At 36.1% G+C, this 27,201-nt stretch overlaps 1 protein-coding gene across 2 annotated transcripts in view; it reads right to left on the bottom strand.

Annotated features, from left to right (window-relative positions):
• Positions 1–27,201, bottom strand: part of LRBA (LPS responsive beige-like anchor protein) — a 387,071-nt gene that overhangs the window by 259,013 nt on the left and 100,857 nt on the right. For both annotated transcript variants that reach the window (XM_008500801.2, XM_030450868.1), the window contains exons 31-34: positions 23,474–23,552; positions 23,068–23,201; positions 20,827–20,888; positions 1,378–1,442 (exon numbers count right to left, since the gene is read on the bottom strand). In XM_008500801.2, coding sequence (XP_008499023.2) covers positions 1,378–1,442; positions 20,827–20,888; positions 23,068–23,201; positions 23,474–23,552 — 340 coding nt within the window. The remainder of the gene's footprint in view (positions 1–1,377; positions 1,443–20,826; positions 20,889–23,067; positions 23,202–23,473; positions 23,553–27,201) is intronic.

The raw sequence follows: 27,201 nt of genomic DNA on the forward strand, positions 1-27,201 counted from the left end.
TTTATGGAGGAGGGGGAGTGAGTCCATCTGTTTGTGATGGGCACTGCAGGTTTTTTAAAGAAAATATTCAATTCTAAACAGTTCACTGATAGAATGCTGCCTCAAAGCTTGACCTGGACGTGCTGAATAACTACTAGGTAGCTGCTACTTACAACTCAGTCTCAGCAACTCATTTGTTTGTGATAACCATCTTACACAGAGGAACCTTACACTGGGGTTTACATGTGTGTGGGATCTCTACGTTATCTATGCTAATAAAACATTAATCAAGGGCCAAATTTATAGCAGGCACTTTATAAGTAAGGTCAAGACAGGTCAGCCTCACATAATAGGAAACAACTACAGGCTAGATCTTAACACTGTAACTGAACACCCTTGTTTCTTTACCTTGGCCCTTGGGATCAAGACTAGTAGCCAAATGGGGGGTTTTGTGCCTCAGAATGGTGTTTCCCTCACCATAAACTCAGATGCAACCACTCAAATACCACTATTTTTCTTTATCTTTCAACATCTACACATTTTAAAAGAAAATAGTCTCTATTCCTAAAGTGATAAAAAATATATTTATATGGTATTTTTATTTCTGTGAAAATTATTTTGGTTTTAATTCAGTAGCTGTCCTAATAATACAAGATTTCTGTTGGGATTCTTACTAGCTCAAGTTACTCACTAACAGAATTAAAATTCAGATAAATGGTGATTCTTAGAATACTCCTTAGCTAACTCATTAAGACATCTTTTAAAAAACCCTTTAGAAGAAGTAAATGTTGCACTTAGTCTGCCTCAACAATCGATTCCTAATGAAGAAAATATTGACAGGTCTGACCAGCCACCAGTCACAGTCAAAGCGTGTGGCTTCATCACCTGCTCTATCCTTTTCTGTAAGTCCCAGTAATATACATATATAGTTACAGGTGGAACATTAAACTAATTGGTAATATTAACAGATTATTTTTTAATCTCAAAGGGACTCTCTCCCTTTCTATTTTATGGGGTAGCTAGGAAATAAATGAGCAAACTGAGGCAGAGGCTTATCTTACATTTCCTAGCTATAACGCCTTCCAAATATCAATTCCTTTCCTCATGAGATTAGCTGAATACAAATGATAGTTTCAATGTTAACCAGTGCACAAGGGCAGGGAGAGAGAAAATCCATGACACACCGATAAGTGAAATACTTAATGAAACAAAAGAGCCTTCACATTCTGAAAAATCCCACAGTCAGTATCCCAACTGAAGCAATAAAGAATGTGATACATGCAAAATTCAAAGAAAGTTTCACAAAAAGAGGCAGAAGAAGAATTCTTTTAAATAAGTTTCAAGGCACACAACTTCTTGAGGACTAAGGCAGAGGTGCTATTAAGTATTGTGACTTACCTTCCTTCATTGACAAGCTCAATAAAAGCAAGGCCAGCATTCTTCTGGATAGAGTTCTGCCACTCCTGGGCAAAAAAACAAAAACAAAACCAAGAGAAAAAATCATGACATAAAACCAAGAAAAACAAACAAAAAACCCCAACAAAACCAAAAAATTCCACTACAAAGTAATGCCCTTTCTTTTCAATTTTAGCAATTTACATCAACAGCAGTAAACACACAAAGCATTAATTGTGTGCTAATCAGGAAGGAAACATTGCCAGCATGAAGAAGGAGTATAATTTACTCAGGGGAGAAGAAAATACAAAAGCAACACACAAACAACTGCATCATTTTCTTTTGCTGTGTTATACCATAACTCTGAACTCAATGTGGTTCCCTGCTGCTTTTTGCCTTATTGAACCTTGACAATGCTAGAAACAAACTGCTCAACACTAATGTAAAGCTTGTTCATCAGACACAAATTTATCCTACAGCTCAAAGTCCAGATAACATTTATGCTTATAATAATCCTCACCTCATCATCACATAGCCATTTCTTAAAAAAAAAAAAATCTGCTTATGATCCAAATATTGCATTATTAACACTCAGTATGTTTGTTAAAAATGTGTTAATTTTTTTCTCTCTGAATTTCTAACACGCTGAGGTGACAGTAATGGCAGCCACAAATGCACCACACGTTTCTTATATTCAACTGAACCCTGAATTACAGGAAAATTCTACACCTCTTAAACATGTAGACAGGTTTTGCCTGCTCCCCAGAGGAGACATTGGAAAACAACCAAACTACATAATAGATCACTAGGGCTTGCTTCTCACGTTTGAAAACTGAGGAGAAAATAGAATTGGTTAACAGAAATACTAAGATTTGTAATCCTAGACTCAGTAGGAACATGTTGATGGAGTTAAAAATTGGGACAACTGTAGAGGCATTTGGAGAGAACAAGCCAAATGCAAGGCTTGGTTTAAATTCCATAACTCTTCTAAACCTAATACAACAGAATGATTCTGCACCATACAGATTCTTAAGTTCCATGTGCTCTTCCACATCAGCTTCCTTTTCTTTCAGTCTTTGCTGTATGAAATAATAATCCTACTGATTATTCATGTCATTGCTTATATCACTGTTATTCTTTTTAAAAATCTCAGCTGTTCCCAAACAGGCAAAAAGTGCAAAACTTGAAAATATCTGTGAAAGAAATTTCAGTTTTGTTAAGTAGGAGTATTAAATACCCAGTGCCACCTGGGTACATTTTTTTTTGCAGAATTATGCAGAATTATCCATGTCAGTAGCACAAAGGGTTGATAAGACATAGGCAAAAGCCAGTACGACAATGTTGTTTCCTTACCATTGAAATCATGCCCCTTTGCCCCTCCTTCCCAAAAAGCAGAAAGATTTTCATGTTACAAATACAGGGGAGAGTTTATAACTCCAATCTCTTCAGGCTCGACATCTTCCAGGCCCAACATATTCCTTTAGCATTTTTAAATTGCAACAGTCTGTTACAATTTTCAAATAGCCAGATTTAAGAGTATAATAACTGGACTTCGTGATGTTATTATTTATAATGAGTTATAAATGTATTTCCTTATTTTTTATAGTTAGTTTGTGTGCATTAATATGCTAGCAACATTCTAAGTGTCAGCTAAATTCCATGGACATATTATGATGTCTGGGGATTTTGGGGTTTTGGGGTGTGGTGGGTTTTTCTTGATTCTATATTAAATAGCATCATTGGCCCTTATTGCTACACATCTTACTAATGCTTCATCCCCCATCCTTCTTCCAGTTCTCCCCTATTGTCTTTTCATGGACACCATTACATAGCTTCAAGTCTGTCTGTAAGCTGTCTGAAATACCTTTAGGAAGCTTTCATTCTTAAGATGACTTTTAGCTGCTAATATTCCAAACAAAGTAGAATCCTGTGAAGTTTTGGGGCTTTTTAATGAAATATCAAGTTCTAAATATTTAGCCTAATGTGATGATAACTGAAAGTATTCTCTGTTAGCTTAAATGTGTCAAACCCCATGAAAAGCAAAATTGTTTTTTCCCCATTTCTGACACTGTCCATCTGTTGTTCTGCTCCTTAAGAGAGCTCACTACAACTTGAAAATTTAATTGGTGAAGATGGAGGTTTCCAAAAGTGGAAGGAAAGTTCATTTAGCAGGATATTTTCCAGTCTTTTTCTCTACATCAGACATCACCAAAGAAGGTGTTAGTCTAAACAATTTCATGAATCACAGCTGAACACACCCTAAAGCTAATTTTAATAGATGAAAGAGAGGACTGATAGTTATCATCTTTCATGAGCCATTCAATATTTCCCCACAGTATATGTTCTCTCTCAAACAATTACACTCAGTATGCATATTGCATTATTATATCAACATCTTAGTTATCCATCTCCCAAAGGTATTAGGGAAAAAACACGTTAAAAGCCTCAAACTCAACCACTAATGCAGCTAAATAACTACAGAACACATTTCAGCACTTTCCTAAGGAAGGATTGTAAGGGAAGATCAACAAAGTCAATAATTTCATACCTGTTCTAAGCTGTACTTAATTGACCATCATTTCCTATGGCTATAAATGTTTAGTAACAGAGAGACATAGCTACTTTTAGTGCTTTTGGTCACTGTGCACTTAATAATGAAGCAGGCAAAAAATCCCTAGAAGCACTAAACACTGTAACAAATATCTGCAATGAAAAACAACCATACAAGGAGACAAATAAGAAATCACATTTTATTCAAATTCTACCTCTGATGTGGAAATTTCCTAGCTCATTATTGTTTCACCTACTTGCTTAATGGCATCTGTAAACACTTCTAGAAGTACTGCAGGCAAAATGCAAGTACTACATTCTTTCCTTAAATGGTGCTTCAAACCTCATCTGGATTGTAATTCTGTATGGGGTAATACATTTCCTGCAGCTAGAGCACAACTCTGCCATGAGCAAAATCATATCCCAGGCCTCTATAGCACCAATTTCACACCATCAACAGTTTTCACAAACATATTTTTTACCGAGTGCAAAAAAATCATTATATAAAAACAATAAAGAGCACTGGTCTTAAATTCCTTCTTTCAGAAACTAATCATCTCCATCGAGGTTTCCATCATGACCTATTGTTGTACCATTTAAATCATGTTAGGTTTTTTTAACCACTATTTTACAGTGGGTTTTTTTAATTAATTATAACTAGTGATCAGTTGTGTGACAGCACCAAAGGCCCTAATAAAACTCACATAAATTACTACATTTCCTTAGTCCAGGCCAAAGACCACATGCCACATTTGGCATTGGACCATAACGAGCAATGAGATCAGTCTAGCCAAACAATTGCTGGTAATTCTGTGTCTCACGTTATTTCATTTCAGCTACATATGCACATGTAGTTATCTCAGTCCTCAAATGCACTGAAGTGTCTTTTAAACTACTTGATCTTATTCCCCTTTTTAAAAACAAAGCATTTCTGTCATCATACAGCATCATCAGATTTAGTGGAGAAGTTCTTGAAGCATTCAACCTGAATTTTCCAGTGTCAAGTCTTTATCAGACTTTTTTTTTCCATTTGTTGTTGGCTCCCTACTAATATTGAATATCCTCTAATTCAGGTCTAATACTTCTTATTTACTAATGCTTCTTATTTACCCAAACTGACCTGTCCAAAAGCCTTTTCTACAATAAGCAGCTCATCAAAGCAAGCTTCAAAAGGAAGAAATGCAGCTTGTTCTTTACACAGTGCACTGCAGACTGGCAGAATGCACCACCAAAGGATGTTGTGGCTATTAGTTCAATAGGATCAAGAGGAAACTGCAGTAGTATGTGCAAGGATTGGTATTGCATTGATATTATACTATTGAATAATAAACACTGAAATTAACTAAATACACAGAAACTACATCCAAGTCAGAAAATTCACTCAGCTGAAAAAAGCTGGATAGTGGAAAGAGTATCACACATGCTTGTACCAGTCTGTTCTTCTTCAGCAACTCTTTGTGTCTCAGTTGGAGACACAAGAAGCAAGGTTGAGCCTTTATCTAATCCAGTGTATCCATTCCTAAATTCTGATCACTAAAACAAATATCAAGAAAATTTCTGATAAACATTTTTTTTTTTTTGGTTAGCAATTTGAAGTGCTTGCCTGTGGCCAACAAATGGACATATCCCACCTCATCTGTACACTTACAGGAAAGAAATAAAATCATATTTCAATATAACTCCAAGTATATATTCTTAAAGCTATATAGAAGAACAGTTGCAGAACCAGTCCACCCACTGGCCTGATGAATGGCTAAACAATTAAGCATGAGTCTTTAACAGAATATTTAAACACTTGCAATAGATGAAAAATGCTCAATTTTTAACAGTTTGCAGTAAACAGCATTACTGTTTTGATTCATGTATACATACACATCCATACTCCTTAATTAACTTTTCTCAAAAAGTTAAAAAAAAAAACCACCTTATAACAAGGTTAACATGTGCCACAATTCAAAATTTTATCTAATCTTTGGAAGACACACTCATAAGAAGCAAGCAGAAAGTAGCACATTCTTTGCTAATCCATCCTTCCCATAGAGCTGGTGGAGTTTTAATAATTGTGTTTGGCTATCAAACAAAGGAGAAGGATGACTTTGGCACCGATGACTGTGAAGGGAGCACTAAGGAACAGGGTGGGAAAATGTGTTAACATATGACTAGGAGACATATTATATCCTAGAGTAAAGGTCAAATCTGCATGAAAAACTTGTTCATAGAGAGATATACTAATCTTTAAGTGCCTAAAGTAAACTATCAAGAACTTTTCAGCAGTGTTTGCACTCGGTGTCAGCACTCTCTCAGCACCACATCCACTACAGGCTTGCATGAACTCAGCAATAAAGAACATACAGTGAGAAGGATTTTATATCTCAGCCAGGTTCTTCATAATTAAAAAGTTAGAATGCATGTTAAGCAAAATACCTGCAAATATAAATTACTTTTAAAGAGCTGGAGCATGTCTGAATTATTTTTATCTACACAGCTTCTTTGCAAAAAATTGAAACCCACATAGAATTATGGGAAATCATATCTAGAAATTCTGTGAAGCAATTTCTTATCAAAATAAGCACATGCTAAGTGGTGTGCAAACCAGAAAAACTTAGCAAGGATGTGACAGATTTTAATAGAACAGTAAGACAAAAACACATTTGGAGGTGATGCTATTTAGTACATATAAAATCATACCTGGATCCTCAGATAAAAATTTAAACAACATAAATCAATTATGGAAGAAATATAGGAAACTGATTGAGAAAAAAATATTCGGTAATTACAACAACAGTTGTCTCTCTACAGAAGAAAATCAGTGTTGCTGAATCTTGACACAGAGCAAATATGCAGCTTGCAACAACCGATTAATATCATAATAACATCCCAAAAATCCAGAGCATCTTTTCAGGGGGAAAACTTATCAAACAGGCTTGAATTTATTAAAATTGAAACCACGGTCACTATTCCACACTACACAATGGCTTGTCTATGAAAGCTTGAACATGGCATTAGGTAACAAGTCAAGCCATCTCACTAATCAATACAGAGGTTTTGATTTCAAAAAGGGTGATAAAAGTTACTCTAACCCTGGCCAGCTACAAGCTCTCAGCAGATGATCATCATTAGGGCTCTATCGGGGTTCCACATACTCAGGCTGTACAAATGTCTCCTATTAGTACATGGTCTGTCTGTTTGGCAACTCCAGTCTTAAGACAAATGGCAGCTGCTGCCCTTCAAGGTCTGAAGTCAAGTCCTCAGGGAATCTAAAAGCCCAACTGGAAAAATCAAGGCCTGCTCATTAGAGACTGCTCCAGGGGAAACTTGCGAGGCTGCCATTAGAACTATATAAAAGAGCTAATTATTTTTATAAGACTTTTAATCTATCAAACACACTCAGTTACAATAAAAAGTATTTACTGCTGGCATTCCAATAAAAGGACATTGCTTTTTGTCCAGAAATCAGCTAGTGACAGTACATAACTAGGGTCTTTGTATTAAAAATTTTAATGAATCCTCTAGGAGAAAGATGTGTAAAAAATCAACTAGATGTGATAGTTTCTCATGTGGAGGAATAACACCAAGCAGGCTCTTGGGGGAAAACATTCCAAACAGCCTCATAACAAACTAAGGAACAAAGGGGCTGAGACTGTGCACACATCACTACCTACCCCTGAAAACAAGAGTTTCAAAAAACAACAATATTCAGTGTTGCAAAATTTACTGAAAAGAACACTGAAAGAACACTGAACATTCTTGTTTCAAACTTATGCTGTTAAGGAACTAAAGACAATGCTACAATACACCAGTGTGTTGATAAATCAGTCAAAATACCACATGGCCCAGTTGGTAGCAAATACCAAGACTGAACAGACATAAAAAAACCAAAACAAAAGCAAGTGCTTAAGCATTTTCCCCCTGATGACACACAGAAACAAATATAATAGTGATGATCACTACTTTCATAGAATATACTCCGGGGAAGTGATGGAACGTGGTTTTTTATTCATAACTACAACATCATTTACTATTTTAACTATGGAATGGAATCAAAGTTTATTTTACAAAAATATTTTTCCAGCTGAACAGCACAACACTGTACTGAATTTTAACATTCTAGCAGACCACTGTTATAGAACACATATTACACAGTATTTATTACCAATCTTTTAAAAGTGTTATATGAAATTCATTAGTGTTCCTTCATCAATTCTTGGATCAACATGCACATTAGCTTCCGACAGCCTAATTCAAAAAAGCAATTACAGCCCTGATCTGTATGTAAAAGGATGGCAAAAAGAAGCTATGTTGAACCAGTTTAAAAGAATTAACATGTAAAGAAAACAGATTAGGAATGATTTATATCAATGCCTAGTGCTGAAGTTAATTACAACTAGCCCAATAAAATAGTGCCTTTATTATTGTACAGCAAGTAATAACCTCAGACACAGAAAACAGAACTCTTTGCTGACTTTTGTATGCTCAGTTCCACAGCACACTACATTAAGAATTAAAGAAGCAGTAAATAAGACATACAGAAACAGCAGTTCTCTAACTGAAAGCAGAAGACTCCCCTGCTGTTTAACTGTTTGGAATATTCCATGTAAACAGAGCTTCCTATAAACTGGTATTGTTAACTGGTTGTTAGTGGCAAATGCCTAAAACCACCTTGTAATGAGAGTTTAATTTCAATACTTAAACATTTGAGTTACAGTCACAATAAGTATTTTATAGATTCTGAAAATAAATTGTACTGGAGTAGCTTGCATACTAAATTGTTAAGTAAAATACTAAAAAAAACCCAAAACTGTCTGCTTGTCAGACAATGCCTTTTGTGCTATGAGATTACTCTCAAAGTGACAAATGTCACCTTCTTTACAAACCACAAAAATCTATCCTAAAAGATGCAGTATTATGAAAGATACACTACATAAAAATCTTACAGCACAAACAATCCTTGACAGTTACACTCAGCCAGAAAATCTCACCACAGGTTGCTGTTATCAAATTATGGTTATACCAAACATTCCTTAAAACAAGTTTCCAGTAATAACAGAGAACTTAAAATCGTGTAATCTGAAATTATATATAAAATTAAGACAATTTCACTCTGCAAGTCAGAAAGTTGATAGATATAACGTCTGCGTAAACACGATGCTATCAGTAGCACCTATCACTGCATCTCAAAATTCAAACTTCATTTTTGCACCTAGTTTCAAAATAATGAACAAAATATGAAAACCACTTATTATATGACTTATCTAATTTATCACTTGATGAATAAAATTTTGCCCCTAGAACCAATGTCACATTAAGAAACAGTTAAGTCTATGTTAAACTCTAGTTCCTCTAGATTTATGTTATTCTATGTTAAACTCTAGTTCCAGTACAACAACAAACTGTACAAAATGGGGGGAAAGGGAATGAGTGAATCCCTGATTTCAGGTACACAGTTTCTGCTGAGAAAGCAGTATCCCTGGGCAGCTTCTTCCTTTCTCTCTCCAACTACTGGGCTGTTGCCATGACTCCTCCTGAACCGAAATTAGGGGTCAGGTTTGAGTTCATGTAGCAGCAGCAGGTTTCTTCTCAGGTTCTTTAACCATCAGCTATTTTCAATGCTGAGATGAAAGACAGTAGCCTCAGGAATAAGAGCAATAGAAATCTTCAGCATTATCAAAGTAACAAGCAGTTCTGTAAATACTGCAGCAATGGCAATCGAGAAACTAAGTCCACAGAAATGAGTCAGAAAAGCAGAAGTGAGGAAACGGGACAGCGTGAGACAGACAAAGGGAAGTGAGCAAAATAATCAAGCAGCAGTGCCAGCATGATTTTCATGGAGAAAGGAAAACAAATCATGGACAAGCAGGAGCAAAAAGCAAATGCCTCTTGATTCCAGTGCTTTTTTTGTTAGTTGTGATTGGAATTTGAATTTTTGTAAAACCACTGCATACAAAAGATGGTCTTTGGAGGCAGACTACCCATGGTAAGGACAAGAAAATCACAGCACATTGACTGCTGCACAGTTGCTGAAGCAGTGATGGGCTCATCCCTCCGACAGCAACATTCATCACCACGACCAAAAAGCAGCAACCTTCCTGCTCAGAGACTCATAAGCTTTAACTAAACAAAGCTAACTAATAAAAATAGTTCAAAAATATACATAGTGAATGTTTTTTTTCTTTGAATGAAAAGGCCGTTTTGTCCAAATGTAGCTTAGTTTCAATTTAAACTCTCAGAATGAATGCATGCAAACAATAAGCAAGATTCCTGCCATCGTGGTATCTTTGAGGGAATGAGACTGAAGTATGGAAACCTCTTAACCTCAAAGACAGGGTATTCAAAACTGTCCCTTATAATTTCCTTAGATAACCCTATCCTAATGCAGATCTTTCTGTACAAGATTTTGAGGAAAAGTATTCAAAACAAACAAACCAACCAGAAAAACTAACATGTGTCTCCTCCACTACACTCCACTTGCACCCTACAGTCCCTCCATCATCCTGCATCTGTTGTCTTCATTTAGACAATATTCTAAATATCCATTATTCCACTGTTCCATGACACCCAGCAACAACAGCCTCTGTTCTAATCTGTCCCTATATGCTGCTACAATAAACATGATAAGTAATTTTCTGCTCCTCTCACTCCAAATCCTCTCCTGCATTCGCCAAGCAATTTTTCCCAAAAGAAAAAGAAATGCCTATCTGTTTTAAATAGCAATAAATGTCTTCATAAATATTCAGAGGGCACTAGAAAACACAGATGATTCCTCTGAATCAAATTTTACTCAAGAAACAGGATCTAACATCCAACAGACACACACTTTAGCATCATATTGATTGCCGCATAATCTTAATTAAAAGTTTTTTCACTTAAATAAGTTATTTTCAAATATTTGGTGAAGTATTAGTGCATCACTAACATCTGATGGGCTGGTGTGACAGATGTTTTCCCAGTTGCAGAGGTAAGTAAAAAGGCACAGATTAGTATAAATAAGACTTAAGGTTAAACAATAAACTGAACAGCAAAACCTGAAAGTCCTTTGAGTAACAGCACTGTTCCCCAAATCATGAGTTTCTTAAGCAGTTTTGCTTACAGAGAGAGACAGAGTTTCTTAGCATGAACAAAAACCCTTCCTATATTTGCAGTCAGCACAAAGTCAGCAACAAGCGTTGCTGCTCACTGAACTTTCCATAATCTCTTACTCCTCCCCTCCACTAAACCTCTTTCCAAAGTCTCAAATTAAACAGGCTGGCTGTAAACCAGCAGGGTGTCAAATTAAAGCACACTTTATTTTCAGAGGTCTCCACACTTTGCCGCTGACTTCCTGGCAGGAAGAGTCCCATTGCAGTGCAGAGCCCCAGCAGCAGGGAGCTCACAGAATTAAGTGCCAGTTGATATTACTTTGTTTTGCATTTACCACCCATGAGAATATTGTTCAAAGATCCAGTTATAAAGTCAGCATGGTAACATCCTTCTGACTAGACTGCCAAGCCACAGGGTGTGCTCTCACTGCACAAAACTCACCTTAAATGGTGGTGGTTTTTTAAGTCCTAGTGTGCTGGTGAAGCAACAGGATGCCTTTTTTCTTCAGAAAAGTCTTGCTTCTGTAGCTAAATTATGTTCCCTGAGTTTTGAACATCTGCAGCAATATACATTCATGGAAAGGAAGCTGCTCCCCTATCACAACCTGAGTATTCACATTTACATTAGACAATCCACTCTCCTCCCTAAACATAAAATCACTCATTAATCATTCAAATTCTCAGCAACACAGTTTTAAAGGCTGATATTATTAGCTGTAGCAGACATGCTTTCCATTAAACTCACACCAACACCATCTCTTGGATTCCTGATCAGATTCAAGTAATATTAATTTCATAAGAGAATTTATTTTAGTAAGAGCCTATAATACCTGAAAGCCTACAGAACAACCACTAAAGACTGTACTTAAGAAAGTAAAATGAGGGAGGAAAAGTCCTGATCGCCCCCTCCCCCTTCCTCCCCCCCCAGGCAACAAACACGTTTTAGTGGGATGACCTTAGGAAAGGTCACCTCTCTCCCTCCAGTGGGGCAAACTATTTCTAAGAACAGTTTTGTGGGTTTTAACCCTCTCTTATTCCTCTGTACAAATTCTGCAAGTCATGGAGACCTTCCCAGGTGTGTTTGTTGCAAGAAAGAATGCTTCACATCAGTCCACACCAAAATATCCTGGCTTTACTACATGTACCCACTGGCACCTCTCTTCTACCTTCTTACTCTAGTATACAGCCCCCAGCCCCCAGTTTCTTTACATCGATGTCTTTTTTACATTTTGTTTAAAACCACAAAGCCCACAATTACTTTCCAGAAAACAGAAGGGCAGTATAAAACAACAACAAAACCAAAATCAACAACAACAAAACCCCTGGATCTTTCACACTACTTCCCTTAGTTTGCAGCTGTAGCTTTTATTTTAGTATGTAGCTTTTGTTTTAGCTTTTTTTTTTATATACTTCAAACACTTCAAAATACAGTGGCTTCAATTTGTAGAAGGCCTTTTCCAGTGGATCAAAAGTAGGGCTAGATAAAATAAATTTTAATTAAAAGCCTTTTTTTTTGCTTTAATTATTATTTATATTTGATATGAAGAAACATCATGCCCATTTAATGGAAGTATAGCATCGGATAGTATTCCTTTTTTTTTTAACTAAATGCAAGACATCATAGTATTTGCTCCTCTTAAAAATTCCATGTTTCACATTTCATTTCCAAACTGGGAAGCAAGCAAACCTTCAGAACATCCTCTCATACTAAGAACTATGGAAATATCTAGAAGACAAACACAAAGTACTAGGTCACACATTGTACCCACTGTGACCACTGCCTGTCAGGATGTAACTATAAAGAGCTTACTCCAAAATGAAATCAAGAAAAGGTCACTCAGTATTCATGAGGTATTGGCAAATCACTCCCAATAAACTCCAACCTCTTCCACACTTAAAGCAAAAGCAAAGATGAAGTTACAATCTTATTTGTTTACTAACTACTAAGCAAACTGTCAATACACATCCATTGCACAGACTCACTCAAGAACCAATATTCTATCAGAATTATTATTTATTTAATATAGCAATTGATAGACACAGATGTTTTAAACTCCCTATCTGCAGGCCACACCAACATTGTTCCTGAAGCCAACAACTGTACCTATGGGAAACAACATAGTTCAAATATATCTTAGCATAGCAAACTACAGCAGGATCTGAGAAATGTAAACCTTAGTCATTATTATGGAGATTAGTGAGAGTTTGCAAGAAACTCCTATTTCAACATGTTAGAGTAATTCTGTATAATTCAACAGATTAAATATTGCAGGCAATTACAGGCAATTAAACTTCTAAACAGTTTAGAAAGAGACAGGAAATCAAGGTTCCAAACAAATTTTACATTATCCTTGAGTTTCACACAGAATATAATATGACAATCTAGTTTTGGAGTGACAAAATCTACACCCTGCTTCGGCCAAAAAAAAAAAAAAAAAAAAATCTAAGCAGCTAAATCAAAATGCAATTTCAACATACTCCAGTTAAAAAAAAAAAATTTTTCCAGCTGTTTCTATTTATTCAGTGTCATTAGAATTGTACTTCAGACAGTTATCTACCAAACTGATCTCCACTTTCAAACAGAATATGTAACATAGTTCAGTGAAGCAAGCAGCAAAACATCCATGGCAGAAGTAATCTATCTGCAATTGTTTCAAGTCCTCTGCTCAGTGACATACACCAAGCAGGAAAGGTGTCAATATCTTTTTATAGCACCCAAAATGAAGTCCTCAGAGATGGAGGAAAAAGTTCCACTCAGGAAGAAGCTCCACTGTGTTTTAAAAAAAAAAAACCAGATCTATCAAGTGTACTGGAGAATCCAAGTGACCTAGACAACAGATTTGATAACTCAACCTTCTGCATCACTAGAAGGAAACTTACTGACAAGATACTGTCTCAAATTCAAGCACCAAAGGACTGTGTTTAAGGAGCTTGGGTTCCACAGCCAGTGCCCATCCCCATCTTCAGGATTATCATTCAGTTTCTCCAGAGTTAATGCTACTGACCAGATCACTGCAGTGATACCGAGGGCCTTGTAATGCAGAAGCCCTGAACTTAATCCCCAAGAAAAGAATCTGTGTCTTCAGATTAACAACCAAAGAGGAAAGATGTGGCTGAGGACAACAGAGATGAGTCACAATGTCTACAGTAACAGAACATCAATTGAAAACAAGTCTCTTCTGCCTCCAGAAAGCACTTAGATAGCATGGCCCCTGGGTAGCACGGGATCTGCCTTTCCCTCTCTACTTTTGACCAGTCTCCAAACTGCAAAACTAAGTCACTATTGATGAAAATATATATTGCAGGGGGAAAAAATAACAGGAGCTTTTGAAGATGAAATAGTTTATAATGTAAATTGCTTCTCTGAAAATCTTCTGAAGTAGCAGTGGACATAAAACTCATATGTACATATTCCCCAACTCCTCTCTATCCAACAGGGGCTTAGAAGACTAAGATAAGCATACCAGTTACAATGATCATGCAATATTTGTAACAAAACTGCACTACGAATGTACCCACTACTGCCTGCATCACAGCTTGTGACACAATTGGGAATCACATGTTTTCAGATGTTAATATTTACAGTTTCATTTACAAGCCTAGCTCCACTTAGTATGAAGGAGAAATGAGGCAGCTTGAGAACCCAAGTAACTCACATCACAGTCAGATGGCCTTGAATACACTTCTTTCAACAGCCACCTCATCTCTACAAAAAGCTAGGCTGGCAGATACTCTTCCAAACTTCAGATTAAAAAAAAGAAGCACAATAAATTAATAAAAAAATGCACTCTGAAGTCGCTGGCACACCTAAAGCTGAAGTATTTTTTCTGTGCATCTCAACACAGTGCCTTCACACAACTAGAAACACTGAACAGCCTCACAAAGGAAGCTCACAGTACAAAGCAAACCAACTATGGGCACGATGAATGCAATATCTTTCCATGAACTTAATTTAGACTTTGAGAAACCCTTTCTTTTGTTTTATTTGTTAAGATCAAAATAATTTTCTCTTGCCTAATGAAGTTATGATTCTAATCCTTTCATAATGAAAGTAACCTATTACTGAATTGCTGTTGTTTTTTTTACTCAAATACAGCTACATTCATCTTTGGCAAAAACTAAGATGCTATTGGCAGAAATTTGCACTCTATAAAAAGAAAAACTTCCAGCTCCTGATATCATCTGGCTTTTAAAAGGAAATTAAATCATGCATTAAAATTGATAGAAAGAAATTTGGCAACTTACAAAATCCCTGAAAAATCTACTCTCTGTACCAAAACAAACACGTTTTAGATCTTTGATCTAAAGGATTATTAGATCCTTTTAAAACTTATTTTCAGCGATTAGGACACAAAGTGAGTACATAAATAAATATTATCTGGATTAAAATGTCAGCTTCTAATGCTTGGATCATATAAAAAGTACTCAGACAGCATTTATTCTCTTTATATGTCAGCCAGGATATTGCTAGACCTGCCATGGTATCATAGTGCCATAGCTCTTTAGACAACCTATGTTCAATTCAATTAAAACTTCATAGCAATCACTACAGTTATCAATCACATCAAATTGCACTTAAGAGTAAATTAGGAACCAGTGCAGATCACAGAGCATTAATACAATGTGTTGTCTCTGCAAGTAACAAACACTGAGAACCAGCCATCTTCTACATCAACTAGAATGTCTCAGTAATTCAGACCCTTACTGCATTTTAGAATACACAGCAGAAATCCATTCCTGAGGTCATGAATTTGGCTCATTAATAGAAAGCCTTCTGAGCACAGGACACACAAAAGAGCAAGAAGATCCCATTGCATTCTACAAGCATCTAAGCACTGGGGGTGGAAGAGAGGTTTGTGTGTATGTAAAAAATCTGAACAATCCTCACTACCACCCTATTGCTTATCCTTAGGAAAAACACTCCAGCCTGTTGTTACTGCAATGCATGACTCCATGGCACACGTTGATATTGTTTCAATAATTAAAGCTCCTGGACAGAGCAAAAGATACCATGCAACTGAGATACTACAAAACATGAGTATTGGCTTCTTTATGAGCAACAGAATCTGTTCGCAAAGAGATTTAGTAGCAAATGAAAGAAAGGTCAGGCTAAAGAAAGACCATGCTATACAAAACCCTTTTGTAAACATTTCACTGTTTAACCAGTGATGAGTGGTTTGGTGAGCTGAGTTAAAAAGGGGAAAAAAACAAAAACCTGAAGAACTCATAAGTTTGCCTCCATGGGCAGGAATACCAACTTTCACAGTGTCATTTTTAATACTACTAGATGGTTTAATACTCCTCATCAACCTCTACTGTATTTTCACAGTGCACATGCATTGCCTTGGATCGTTCTTTTCTCTCCAAAATATAACCCCAAAAACTCTCAGCAGAGCATGGGACATTAAGATCCAACCCTAAGCATATCTAATTGGTCCATGTGAGCAGACACCATCGCTGCTTCAGGAGTATCAGAGTTTATGCTTCCCCCTTCCATCTCCCCATGAAAGATTCACTTTATCAAGGTCCACAATAAATCTAACAGCTACAGCTGTGTAGTAATATTGTAACATATATTCATATATCTCAAAGATAAAGTAACTCAACATTCAAGGTATTAAAATCTTGAGTTAGGTTTTACACATGCCATTAGCTGTCAACAATCTGCCCTTAATCCCTTTGAAACAAGAGGGGACGGAGGAAGAACCAAGACACTTTTATACCTTGAACCAGCAAGGGTATATTGGTGGGTAGTGGTGATGGAGGGGTCATAAAAGTTGCTGCAGTATTCCTTAATTCTTCATTGCAATGTTTTAGAAAGGTTGGGCATGATTCTACGAAGTTAATTATTTTTCTAAAGCTGAACATTATTTTGGTCTGCCTAAGTTTATTTTATGGTCTAGAAAATTTGGATTCAGAAGAAAAATGTTCTTAACTCAAAGATGGATCTGACAAGAATCACCTAATTAGCTCTGCTACATATATGCCACTGACAATTCATTTGATTTAATACAATACAGAAAGAAGCATTTTTCAAGTGCTGCAAGTTCTGTAAATTCAAAGGCATCAAGGAAAATTATGGAAATTATTTCATCTATTTTTGTAGCTTTTCACCTTGGAGCTACAATAATACGACAAATGCTTCCTGTATGTAAACAATGAATAAATGTTTTTAATATCTGCTGGAGAGAGTTGGGAAGATCACAGTTTTTCCTACTTAGTAATGTGTTTCAAGAAAAGATCTGACAATTGAAAGGAAGCAGAGTAGCATATTTGCTTTAATGGATAAGCATAAACTTAACTCACACTTTGCATTTTACACACAGAATGAGAGTCCTGCAAGATGCAAATGCTTGACTCAGGGTGATACCACAGCTTCCCCATGCAGAAGCCTTGCACATGAGCAGCTTGAACATCCTGACGTCACTGGTTTAAAAGGATAACAGACACAGGACTTCTCTCTTTTGGCTGCTTTAATTACCCCGACAGGATGCTATGCCAGACTAGATGGTGCTTCTAGGTTCACTGTACTGTATGCATTTCTGATAAATGGGAAAAGAATAGATGACCTGGCAGAAGGCTCAGACAATAACATGTGATTTACAGGACATGAATGCAGCTACTCTAAGATTTATCTGACAGCCCTCTCCGATAGTGGACTGTTGAGTATCCGATGGAATGATTTCTAGTCTGGAAAGTCTGCTGCTGAGTAGCCATACACATTATTTATTTATTAGATGTTTTGGGTTGAAACCATTTTTAAATGATGCACTTCACAATGCTCAGCCATAAATTTAGTTTTAAGCCCTAGAAGGGAGGTAGTGTTATTGGAATGTGTGTCAGACTGAATTAGGATGAGCAACACAACGCTTTTATAAAGCGGCCTTGAATGCAACGTCGATTCTTTCAAAAATGATATTAATGTCAAATAAGCAGGAACACTTTGCAGTAATATCAAATGAAGGATTTCTTTATGTTTTGATAGATTTATATAAATGTAAGTATACACAGAGACACATCCCGAAATGTAGGGTGTCTATCAAAAAACACAACTATTTTTCTCGTAGAAAAAGCCTTTTGTCTATATCTCAAACCACTTGTTTCTCCTTTTGCCTCGTGTTCAACACCAGACATTGGATCAACATTTAAACATAAAATGAAACACTCAAGCAAATCTTTTTCCATATGCCTAAATATCTGAATTTTAAAGATGAGAAGAAATAAACCAGGTGTCACAAGCAGTCTCACAGACTGGGATCTTCCGAAATTTTTGTAAATCACTTCACCTGGGAAAGAGATTTATTTTCACAACTCTGTGAAAAAAATTACTAGTGAAATGTTATTACACCATTTGGCACCTCTGAGAAAGAAAAAATACATTACAGCCACAAATCTAAATAAGTGTCACAAAAATTTCAGGTAACTCAGAAAAGGGATCCAAGTGCTTACATCACATATATAATGTTTAAAATAAATTTTCAGAAAGAGGCTAAAATAAAAAAAAGCTAAGACATTAATCACAGCAATCTTTCAATTTCATAAAATGATGGCTGACAAATTTGTGAAGTTTTAAATCAAATTTGCAGATACTTACTTTGTAACTATGCCACATTATTTATGTGATTAAAAACTAGTTTTTGACCTGATCTTTTGATCTTTGGCACTTCATCCTCTCCATCTCTTCTTAAAAATTAATTAAAATTTTAGCAATAGGGTATCATTTCACTTCCCACCCTATCTTGCCCCCCCCCAAAAAAAAGAAAGAAGAAAAAAAAAGAAGAGGGGAAAAAAAAAAAAAATCAATCAAGCTCAACCCCATCTCCTCCCAGTATCTGTAAAATGTCGGCTTGAAATTCAATTTCATATCTCTCAAGCTTTCATGTCGCAAAAAGACAGTTCACTTCTTAACAAAATAAATCACTCCTGTGATTGCCACGCTGACCTCTTTGAATTAGGAAAATTCAAAGTGAAAAATGTAATTATCACCGCAGAACAATCTGTATACATCTGGAGCTAATTTTAGATTCATTTCTCACATCATTTTTCATATTCTGCCAAAAATTACAACTGCTGTGTAACTTTAAAAAGACTTGGAGGTCTTTGTGACTTTATTGGTTTATTTCTGTATTTCACAAAGAGCAACCTCAGTCTCTGCAACTAGCACTGCTAAGCAATCACGATATCCTCAATTTGATTAGATTAGCATTAAGTGGCATTGTGACACACATGACAAATAGATGCATTAGAGCACGTCATTTGTTCCTTATCCTTTCCACTTCCCAAAACGAAACAAGTGACGTACAGTACAGAGCACAACATGATTTTTAAAAAGATTAGATTACCCTCCCCAAAAAAGAAGGAAAGGTCAACAACTGATTATTGGTTCAGACAGCACAGATACCAAAAACTGGTTTTAAGAATGGTAATACAAAGCTGTCCGAGATATATTTAATACTCAGATTGGTCTCATCTGAGTTTAAACTCAGTTAGTTTAATTGACAAATAAACAGTAAAACTTGTATATGGATTTCTTGGTAGCAAAGAGTATTTCTTAATTTATATTAGCAGCAATTTCATACTCTAGAAAAGCCATGAACAATGTCCATGTCCACACTGCCACATGGGAAATAACCACCTCTAAATCCCAAGTGATTCCATAGGAATAGAATATTCCTTTCAGGGTAAAAATATATTATATTTCCTGAGGAAGATGAAAAACTAGATTAGCAAAGTTCTTGATACATTCATTAATAAGCTCACTACAAAACATAACTACTCTTCACTAGTTCATTGTAAAATCTATTAGGTGTAATCTCCAGAAGTAATTGTTCTTATTGCACTTTATTGACAATGAAGACTATCGATTTTTCACACCTTCTATGATTCTTTCATTTGTATTCATGAAATGTCCATCAGCACACTCTAAATAAATTTGGCAATACAGGCACTAGAACGAATAAATCGATGTGAAGAAACATTAATTTTGCATTATCCTTATTCGTCAGGCAAGCAAACCATAAGGGCTGTAAATGAAGGTCAAAGGTTTTGAAATGGGTCAGAACCCTTGACCTCTAGACCAATACCATTCCCATTAAAAAAGGCTATTTTAAAGTTTTAAGTAGGGGAATTTACTACCAGAAAGGTATCATTTTTAAAGCACCAAAGAAAGGCTCAATAAAACCAGTCTTTCACTTCATTACAAAAAAGGAAGCAAGAAACCCAAAAAGAAAATCCAGTTAATACAGCACATACAATTTTAGGAAAGTTCTTCAGGGTATGGCTCTCCTTTAACCACAGGAATAGGTAATTCTCAGGTTCTTAAGTATCTAAAATCACTTTGCTTTTGGGAATGTAGAATGCTCTAAAAAGCTCACAACCAGGGTTGCTTGCTTAAATATTTCTCAGATTCTTAGCACTTGTCAAATCAATTAAGAATGACAGGATTTCAAAAATATTTATCACTCATTTCATAACCTCTACACAAAAGGAAAAATTCTATTCATCCCAAAGGATTCAGTGTGTCAAGATGCAGAAATCAATCTGTTTCTTTAACCTTAATATTTTATTGATCCTATTTTATCTTACAAAAATAACTGCATAGAATTACTTTGGCATGCCACCACTATGTAGATGTAAGGTAATATATAAACTTTAGTATTTTCTCTATCCAACTGAAGAAACAGAATTATTATTATTTCTTAAAATCAAAAGGCCTTGATCATTTTACCTATTACACATAAACTGAAATTTAAAGGCAAATCTGAAGTAGATTTTTCCATTGTGCTCAAAGACAACATTTCAGACAATGTTGTTACTTAAACCTCACCTGAGAGCAAAGCAGCATCACCAGCTCCACAACTGAACTGCTGGATTTCATGCAGACAAGACCTACAGAAGGAAAGAATGGCACACATAAACACAGGTTTAGGTGGCACTAGCTGTTTCAAACTGGCACAAACTATTTCAAACTGCAACAGATTAAAACAATTTTGAGAAAAGAAACCAGAAATTCTCATACCCCTTCCAGTTCAATTCTGTACTTTATCAGCATAGAAACAAAAGTATGTATGAGAGGGTGACCATCAATTCCATGCCTCGCATCTAAAGAGGCAGCTAATAATAATACATTACCTCTATTACTCACAGTTTCATAAATGTTTGTATGTCAAAATGATCAGAAGTGTGGTTAACATATGTTATATTAATCCACTGTATCTACATTTTGCTATTTCTTGAAGGATTGGGTCATTATATATGCAGAGAAGGGAAATGGCTTTATGACCTTTGCTTTCTCCACTGCGCCTTCTCCTTTCAGCCCCCAGCTATCAATCAAGTTTCCATTTTGTTTCATGGCAGCAGACATCCCAAACACTCTTATTAGTACTTTGACCCTTAACCCCACACTAAACCTTAGCAGAAGTGCAAGCAGTAACCTATTATATATTCTCAATTGTTTATAAACTCATTTAACTATTATTATCATTCGTATTGGCATGTTTTGAGTTTGCCTATAACTGTTTTTTAGGTCCAAAAATTTATTTCATGTGAGTTTGTTTTGGGTTTGGGTTTGGTTTTTTTTTTTTGTGTGTGTGTGTGTCTAGATATACAAATGCAGTGAGTTTCCTGGCTTTTTTTGGTTATCCAATCTATGATGTACTCATCTCTCCATATATCTAATCTATACTACAGTCGAAGTACTTTGAAACCAGATTATCTTTTATCTTCAGAAAAGAAAAAATATAACTAAATGGGGTATTCACCTCTGGCAAATAAAGCTTTAAGAAAAATCTCTTTACTGTTATACCTACTAAATGAATGAAATAGTTTGATCACAAGGCACATTCCATTAAAATGTTTATCAGCTAAAGTGATGCCCACATACATAATCAAAAGCAGAATCCCATCTTTTTCAGTGTTACAGAGGACAATGCAAACACTTCCTGCCACTTCTTCCTACCCCAAAAGGAAGGTAAGCTAAATTCCTAAACTAAAGAAATTTAATTTCAGTGAATTTTAATGAAGTCTCGATTCTGTATCAGCAGTCCTCAGTAAAAGACTGATCAGTGTTTGATACTCTGTGTTTCTGGCACTGCTAACCACATTCAGCACTAAATACATGCATGGTTTAATCCATAAAACAAGCATTTTCAAAAATGTTTTTTAAAAGAACTTTAATTCCCCCAGAAGCAACTAGATCTGTTAGTGCAAATATAGCTCAAAAATCAGCTTATATGATATAACCAAATTATGAGACAACTGAAAAACTGGTATTCACTTCTGAATTCAGTGTTCCAAACATGATTTTCTGAAATGAGAACATTAACTTCTGCAATGCAGAACTGAGCCTCATTTTTAAACTCACCAGCAGAAAGAAAACCATCATCTCAAGTTCAATCATTTTAAGCCAACATCAGAAAAAGCCACAACTGTTGCTGTGCACCTGGATCTTCACCTCAGAAGTACCAGTGAACCCTTCTCAATAGTGATAATGTAATCCTCTTACCTGTACCATTGCCTTCCAATTAGGAATCACAAAGCCAGAAGCAGGTTCACATGCAAGAGACACACCACAACATGTGCTGCTGACATAGCTCCCAAAAGCCCTTCTATTACAACACCAGAGTAAAAATGCAAGGTCTTTAACCTTCTACACTGTACCCTATTCTTTGGTTTGAAGGGTTGACCCCAATACCAAGTTTTCTCTTTAAGGCTCACATTTCATGTAACAGCTTCTATGGGAAAATTCCCTGGAAGAGTTTAACAATTAATGAACAACAACAGTAGATGGTCCCACATAATGAGATACAAGAAACGATGAGATGAAATGAGATGAGATGAGATGGAGAAAAAGAGGCAACAGAGATGGCAAAGATGGAGGAAATGACAGTGACTTCAGAGGACTAAAGAAAGAAGGCACAGGAGGCAGTGAAATTAAGTGAGCAATGTGGAAAGGCAGAAAATTAAAAACTTCTAAAGCAGAGCCAGCAGAAAAAAATACAGAAATTTTAAGTCCCCCAGGTAGAACAAAGCAGACATCAAAGCATTTTTTTTTTACATGGAAACTTACTTGTACCTTCTATCAGCAACTCCTGTCCATGGCTACCCAAAAGAGTCCGAGAAAGAAAGGGAGCAAAATCCACAAAAATCTCTCTCAGAAGTGGGGCAGCTTTTTCCAAAGCATGTTCAAGCCTGTCTGTTATACTAAGAGAGAGACATATGTGATTAACAAAAAATGAAGGAAGTGGCAGAAATTTTGTAGAAAGAACAACAGTTTCTGGCAATGTTTAAGTGATATATGTGTAAATGAGAAGAAATCAATACTCCAACACTCATATTTTCCCAAGCCTTTATTACATACTGAACATTAGCAAAACAACACTTGTAAGTGCTGTAAGTGGAACCAAAGTATCAGCTGTAGTATCAAAAATGTGAGCCCCAGAACAGCTGTTCAGATGTTCAGCTGGAGAAGTTACCTCATGCTTGAAGCAGAATCCTCAGGCACTGAAGAGACTGTAGGGACAGATGGCAATTTGGAATTAGATGATCCCCTCCCTGTAAGAGAAAGTAATAAATAAAAGAAAATATAAGAAAACATGCCAGAGGTTGAGATAATTGGACCAGAAATGAAACCCTCAAACTCAACCTCTGAGAAACCATGGTTTTTCAAGTGTGTGTGACTTAACCTTTTCACCTCTCTGTACCTCAGCCTTTCCTTGCCATAAGTGTCCTATTTACATACATTCATATTTACCAAGTATGACATGGCAAGCTTTTTAATTTTCCTTCAGCATCAACAGAAAGTAACTGAAGGTAGCTTTGCCTTTTGCCTTGCCAGGGAAGGCAGAGAGTCATCTCTTCTGGCCTTGTAAGTCACAACTCTCTCTGAACAAACTGAAGAACACTTACAACCTGAAGCAGTGAATACAAATTATGTCCTACACTCTTAATACTCCTGTGGTGTACTAATGTATACTAATCACTAATGTAGCCAAATAAAGCCAAATGGAATTTCTCCTGGTTACTGGAAGTGTTCACCCAATTTCAAGTAACTTGCACAAAAAAACTTGAATTTTTGTCTACAATTAGAACGTATTTGGGTCAAAAGGAAACAGCTTACAAAATGATTGTGTGTTCTCCTCAGCCTGGCTTAAATTTTTGCAGCACTGGGACTGTGACAAAGACAGCTGCAATCAAATCCTCCACTGCACTGCCAGCGTCATTAGCATTATGGCAGTGGTATAACCTCATTTATGAGTTAACTTTGCTGCATCAACTATTCAAAGGTTGGTAGGGAAGACTGGATCATTTATGTATCCTATCCTTACCAAAAAAGGTAAGGATAAGAACCTTAAAAAAGAAAAAACCCAATAGTGTTATGTCAAATTGACACTACATGGCTCTCATCAGCAGAGTAGGAATCTGTAAATTCTAAATTCTGCTGTTCAGTATATAAGGAGAAATACAGCCTTGATACTGCAGTATGGATTGGTATTAGCAATGATGAAGAGGGGGCAAAGCAAGACAGCCAGAGATTTCACAGATATTTGCTGCCAGGATAGGAATGGTGTCTCACAAATCTTGCATTGCATTCCAAACTACAGAGAGGAATGAATCTTAGCAGACAGATTACTGTGCATTTCCCAAGAGAATAACTGCTTCTAGTCCATCTGCAATCCTATCTCTTTCCAACCTTAGACCCTGTCCTATTCTCTTTCCTCTCACCTCACCAGTTTCAGATTCTAATGCTGCTGGAAAAGGGAGAAGAAAAAAAAAAAACATGAAAGAAAAGAGTTTAATCATTTCAGTTCTCACATCTTCCTTAGCAAAGACATGATCCTTTTCAGAACTATAACTTCAGAAAAATTCCTGATCACCCCATCTACACTGAAGTGAGATCAGTTAAATGCAGCCGGGATGGAAATAAACTGCAAAGGTCTTGAAAGGGATCACCAAAATGCAGCAACAGTAACTTTTCAAAGTTGTTCTACTTGACTGAGTGGAACAGATTTATTAAAAGATGGCAAAGACTGAATATCCATGAGATATTCAGTTTATTTCTCCTGTCAAATTGAAAACTTCTGCTCCAAAACACTGGCACTCAGGGCTTTTCCCCAGAAATACTGAGGGTTTGTGTTGTTTTTTTTTTTTTTCTATTTGGGGAAAAAGGTTTTCTCTAATCTTGCTACAAATACAACATAAAACCTCATAAGTCAAACTAATGCATCAAAATGGTGGAAACTGTTGATCTTATTTATTTCTTCATAGGTATGAGGTATCTTTGTGAATGTGATTCCCGTACACTCTCATGAAGTCAACATGAAGCTCTTATTTTGACTTTCATATGGGAAGACCAGGTCAGAAAGAACTCTTGAGTAAGACATAGAAAGGGAAGGACAAGGCAGGGGGCAACAAAGAGCTAAAAAGGAAGATGGAATCCAAATCTTCTGGGTGTTATTTCCTAAATAATTTACCTAACAAAGGCAAAGCAAAAGTACATTTCTGAAAATTTCAATAATGATGGCTAGGTTTTCCAAATATTTCAGTATTTTCATGGATATACTCCCATTTCTTTAAGATCTAGTTTTATGCAGTCAAACCATAAAAAAATACTTTGAGCATTCCCAAATGAAAATCAGTAACACAATTTGCCAAAATTAAAACATCATCTCCTGAATGAAAAATACAAAACTAAGCCCACAGAAGGCAACAAACCACATGATTCAACTCCAGCTGTCTGCGGGGTACTGAATATCTTTTTGGTTTACACACATAGGTTTGTACATCAGTGTGCAAGATAGGCTGCACGCTGAATTAAGACTTGGAAAAAATTATTTCCCTAACTTTTGTAGTTCATTAATTTCACTAGAATTCTCAGCTTTGTCCCTAAAGCCCAACATCCCTATTCTCATTAAAAAGTCCCTCTGACTTGAAAACATTTTTAGCATGGTGCCCAGTGGTGGATTTAAGCCCATACACTGCCCATACGGGGAAATGAGCACACAGAGCTGGGTAGCTTCACAGAATGCAAGCCTGAAATGGCAACCAAAGCTTTAAAAATAAGCAAATCCTCTCAACACTGGGATTGCATAAGCAGAATGTCTTGTTATCTAAATGCTTGCATGCTTTCTTCTACATCTAAAACCTGTGACCAGTAATCCACCAATTTTTTATTATGTTAAAAAGTCAAAAGCATGAGAGAGCTACAGTCCCAGCACAGTCTATGCACAGCAAAACCAAGGATCACATTATCAGAGATAAATCAGACTTCAACAGTGCAGCATGAGTTTTACAATTAAATACGAAAAAAGCAATTCAATGTAACATTTAGGCCACAAACAAAACGGAGGAAAAAGCCAAGAAAATTCAAGTGAATCACTTGCAGGGACAATATAAAGGCCTCAACAGCCTTTACAAGGCTAAGAAGGAGACATAAGCAACAAAATACCCAAGTTAGCCTGGACTGAGTGTGTTTCATTATGTGGGATGGGGGGAGTTTTTTGTTTGGTTTTCTGTTTTTACACACTGGTAGAAATGGCAAGAATGAGAATTAAAGAAAATGAATGGCAACACAGACAGGACATGATGATTTTTGTCTTCTAGAAATCAAAATAAATTGCACACAACAGATCAGGTATAAATGCAAAACTCCACCAAGTTTAAGTTAAAATCAACTTTTAAATATAGACATAACAGAAAAAGCACTGATAATTTGTATTTGACAACAGCACAAGGCAGGCTCCTACATAAATTGATATTCTTTTTGAAGCTTATGTAAGTATATTTATGGCATGAATTTCTGCATGCTTATCATCACCTAAATCCACATTCCAAACTCAAGATATATCTCACTAAGAGGGGTGAATCTCAGATTTATCACATCTGAGAATTTCAGGAGGTTTTTAGATAGGATCAGGCATAGTGATTTTTGCATCTAAATTGTGTTTTGTAGAAGTACTGTTTTTCACTTTAACTCAGAAGCAGCATTTTTTTCTACTTTTTCTAACTCTAAGAAAAAAAAATTCAGTAGCATATTTTCATTCACAAGACACATGTTGGTAAGTGCAGTAGCTACTTCAAACATGTGGAACTAAACTGACTTATCTCTTCCTTATCCTTTCACTGATAAACTGGCTCCTTCAAACTGACAGTTTTACAGACATTTGCAAGAACATAAAAGAAAAAGCAAATAGATCATCTGTCT

This window comes from Calypte anna, chromosome 4B (assembly GCF_003957555.1).
Source record: "Calypte anna isolate BGI_N300 chromosome 4B, bCalAnn1_v1.p, whole genome shotgun sequence".
Taxonomy (NCBI): domain Eukaryota; kingdom Metazoa; phylum Chordata; class Aves; order Apodiformes; family Trochilidae; genus Calypte; species Calypte anna.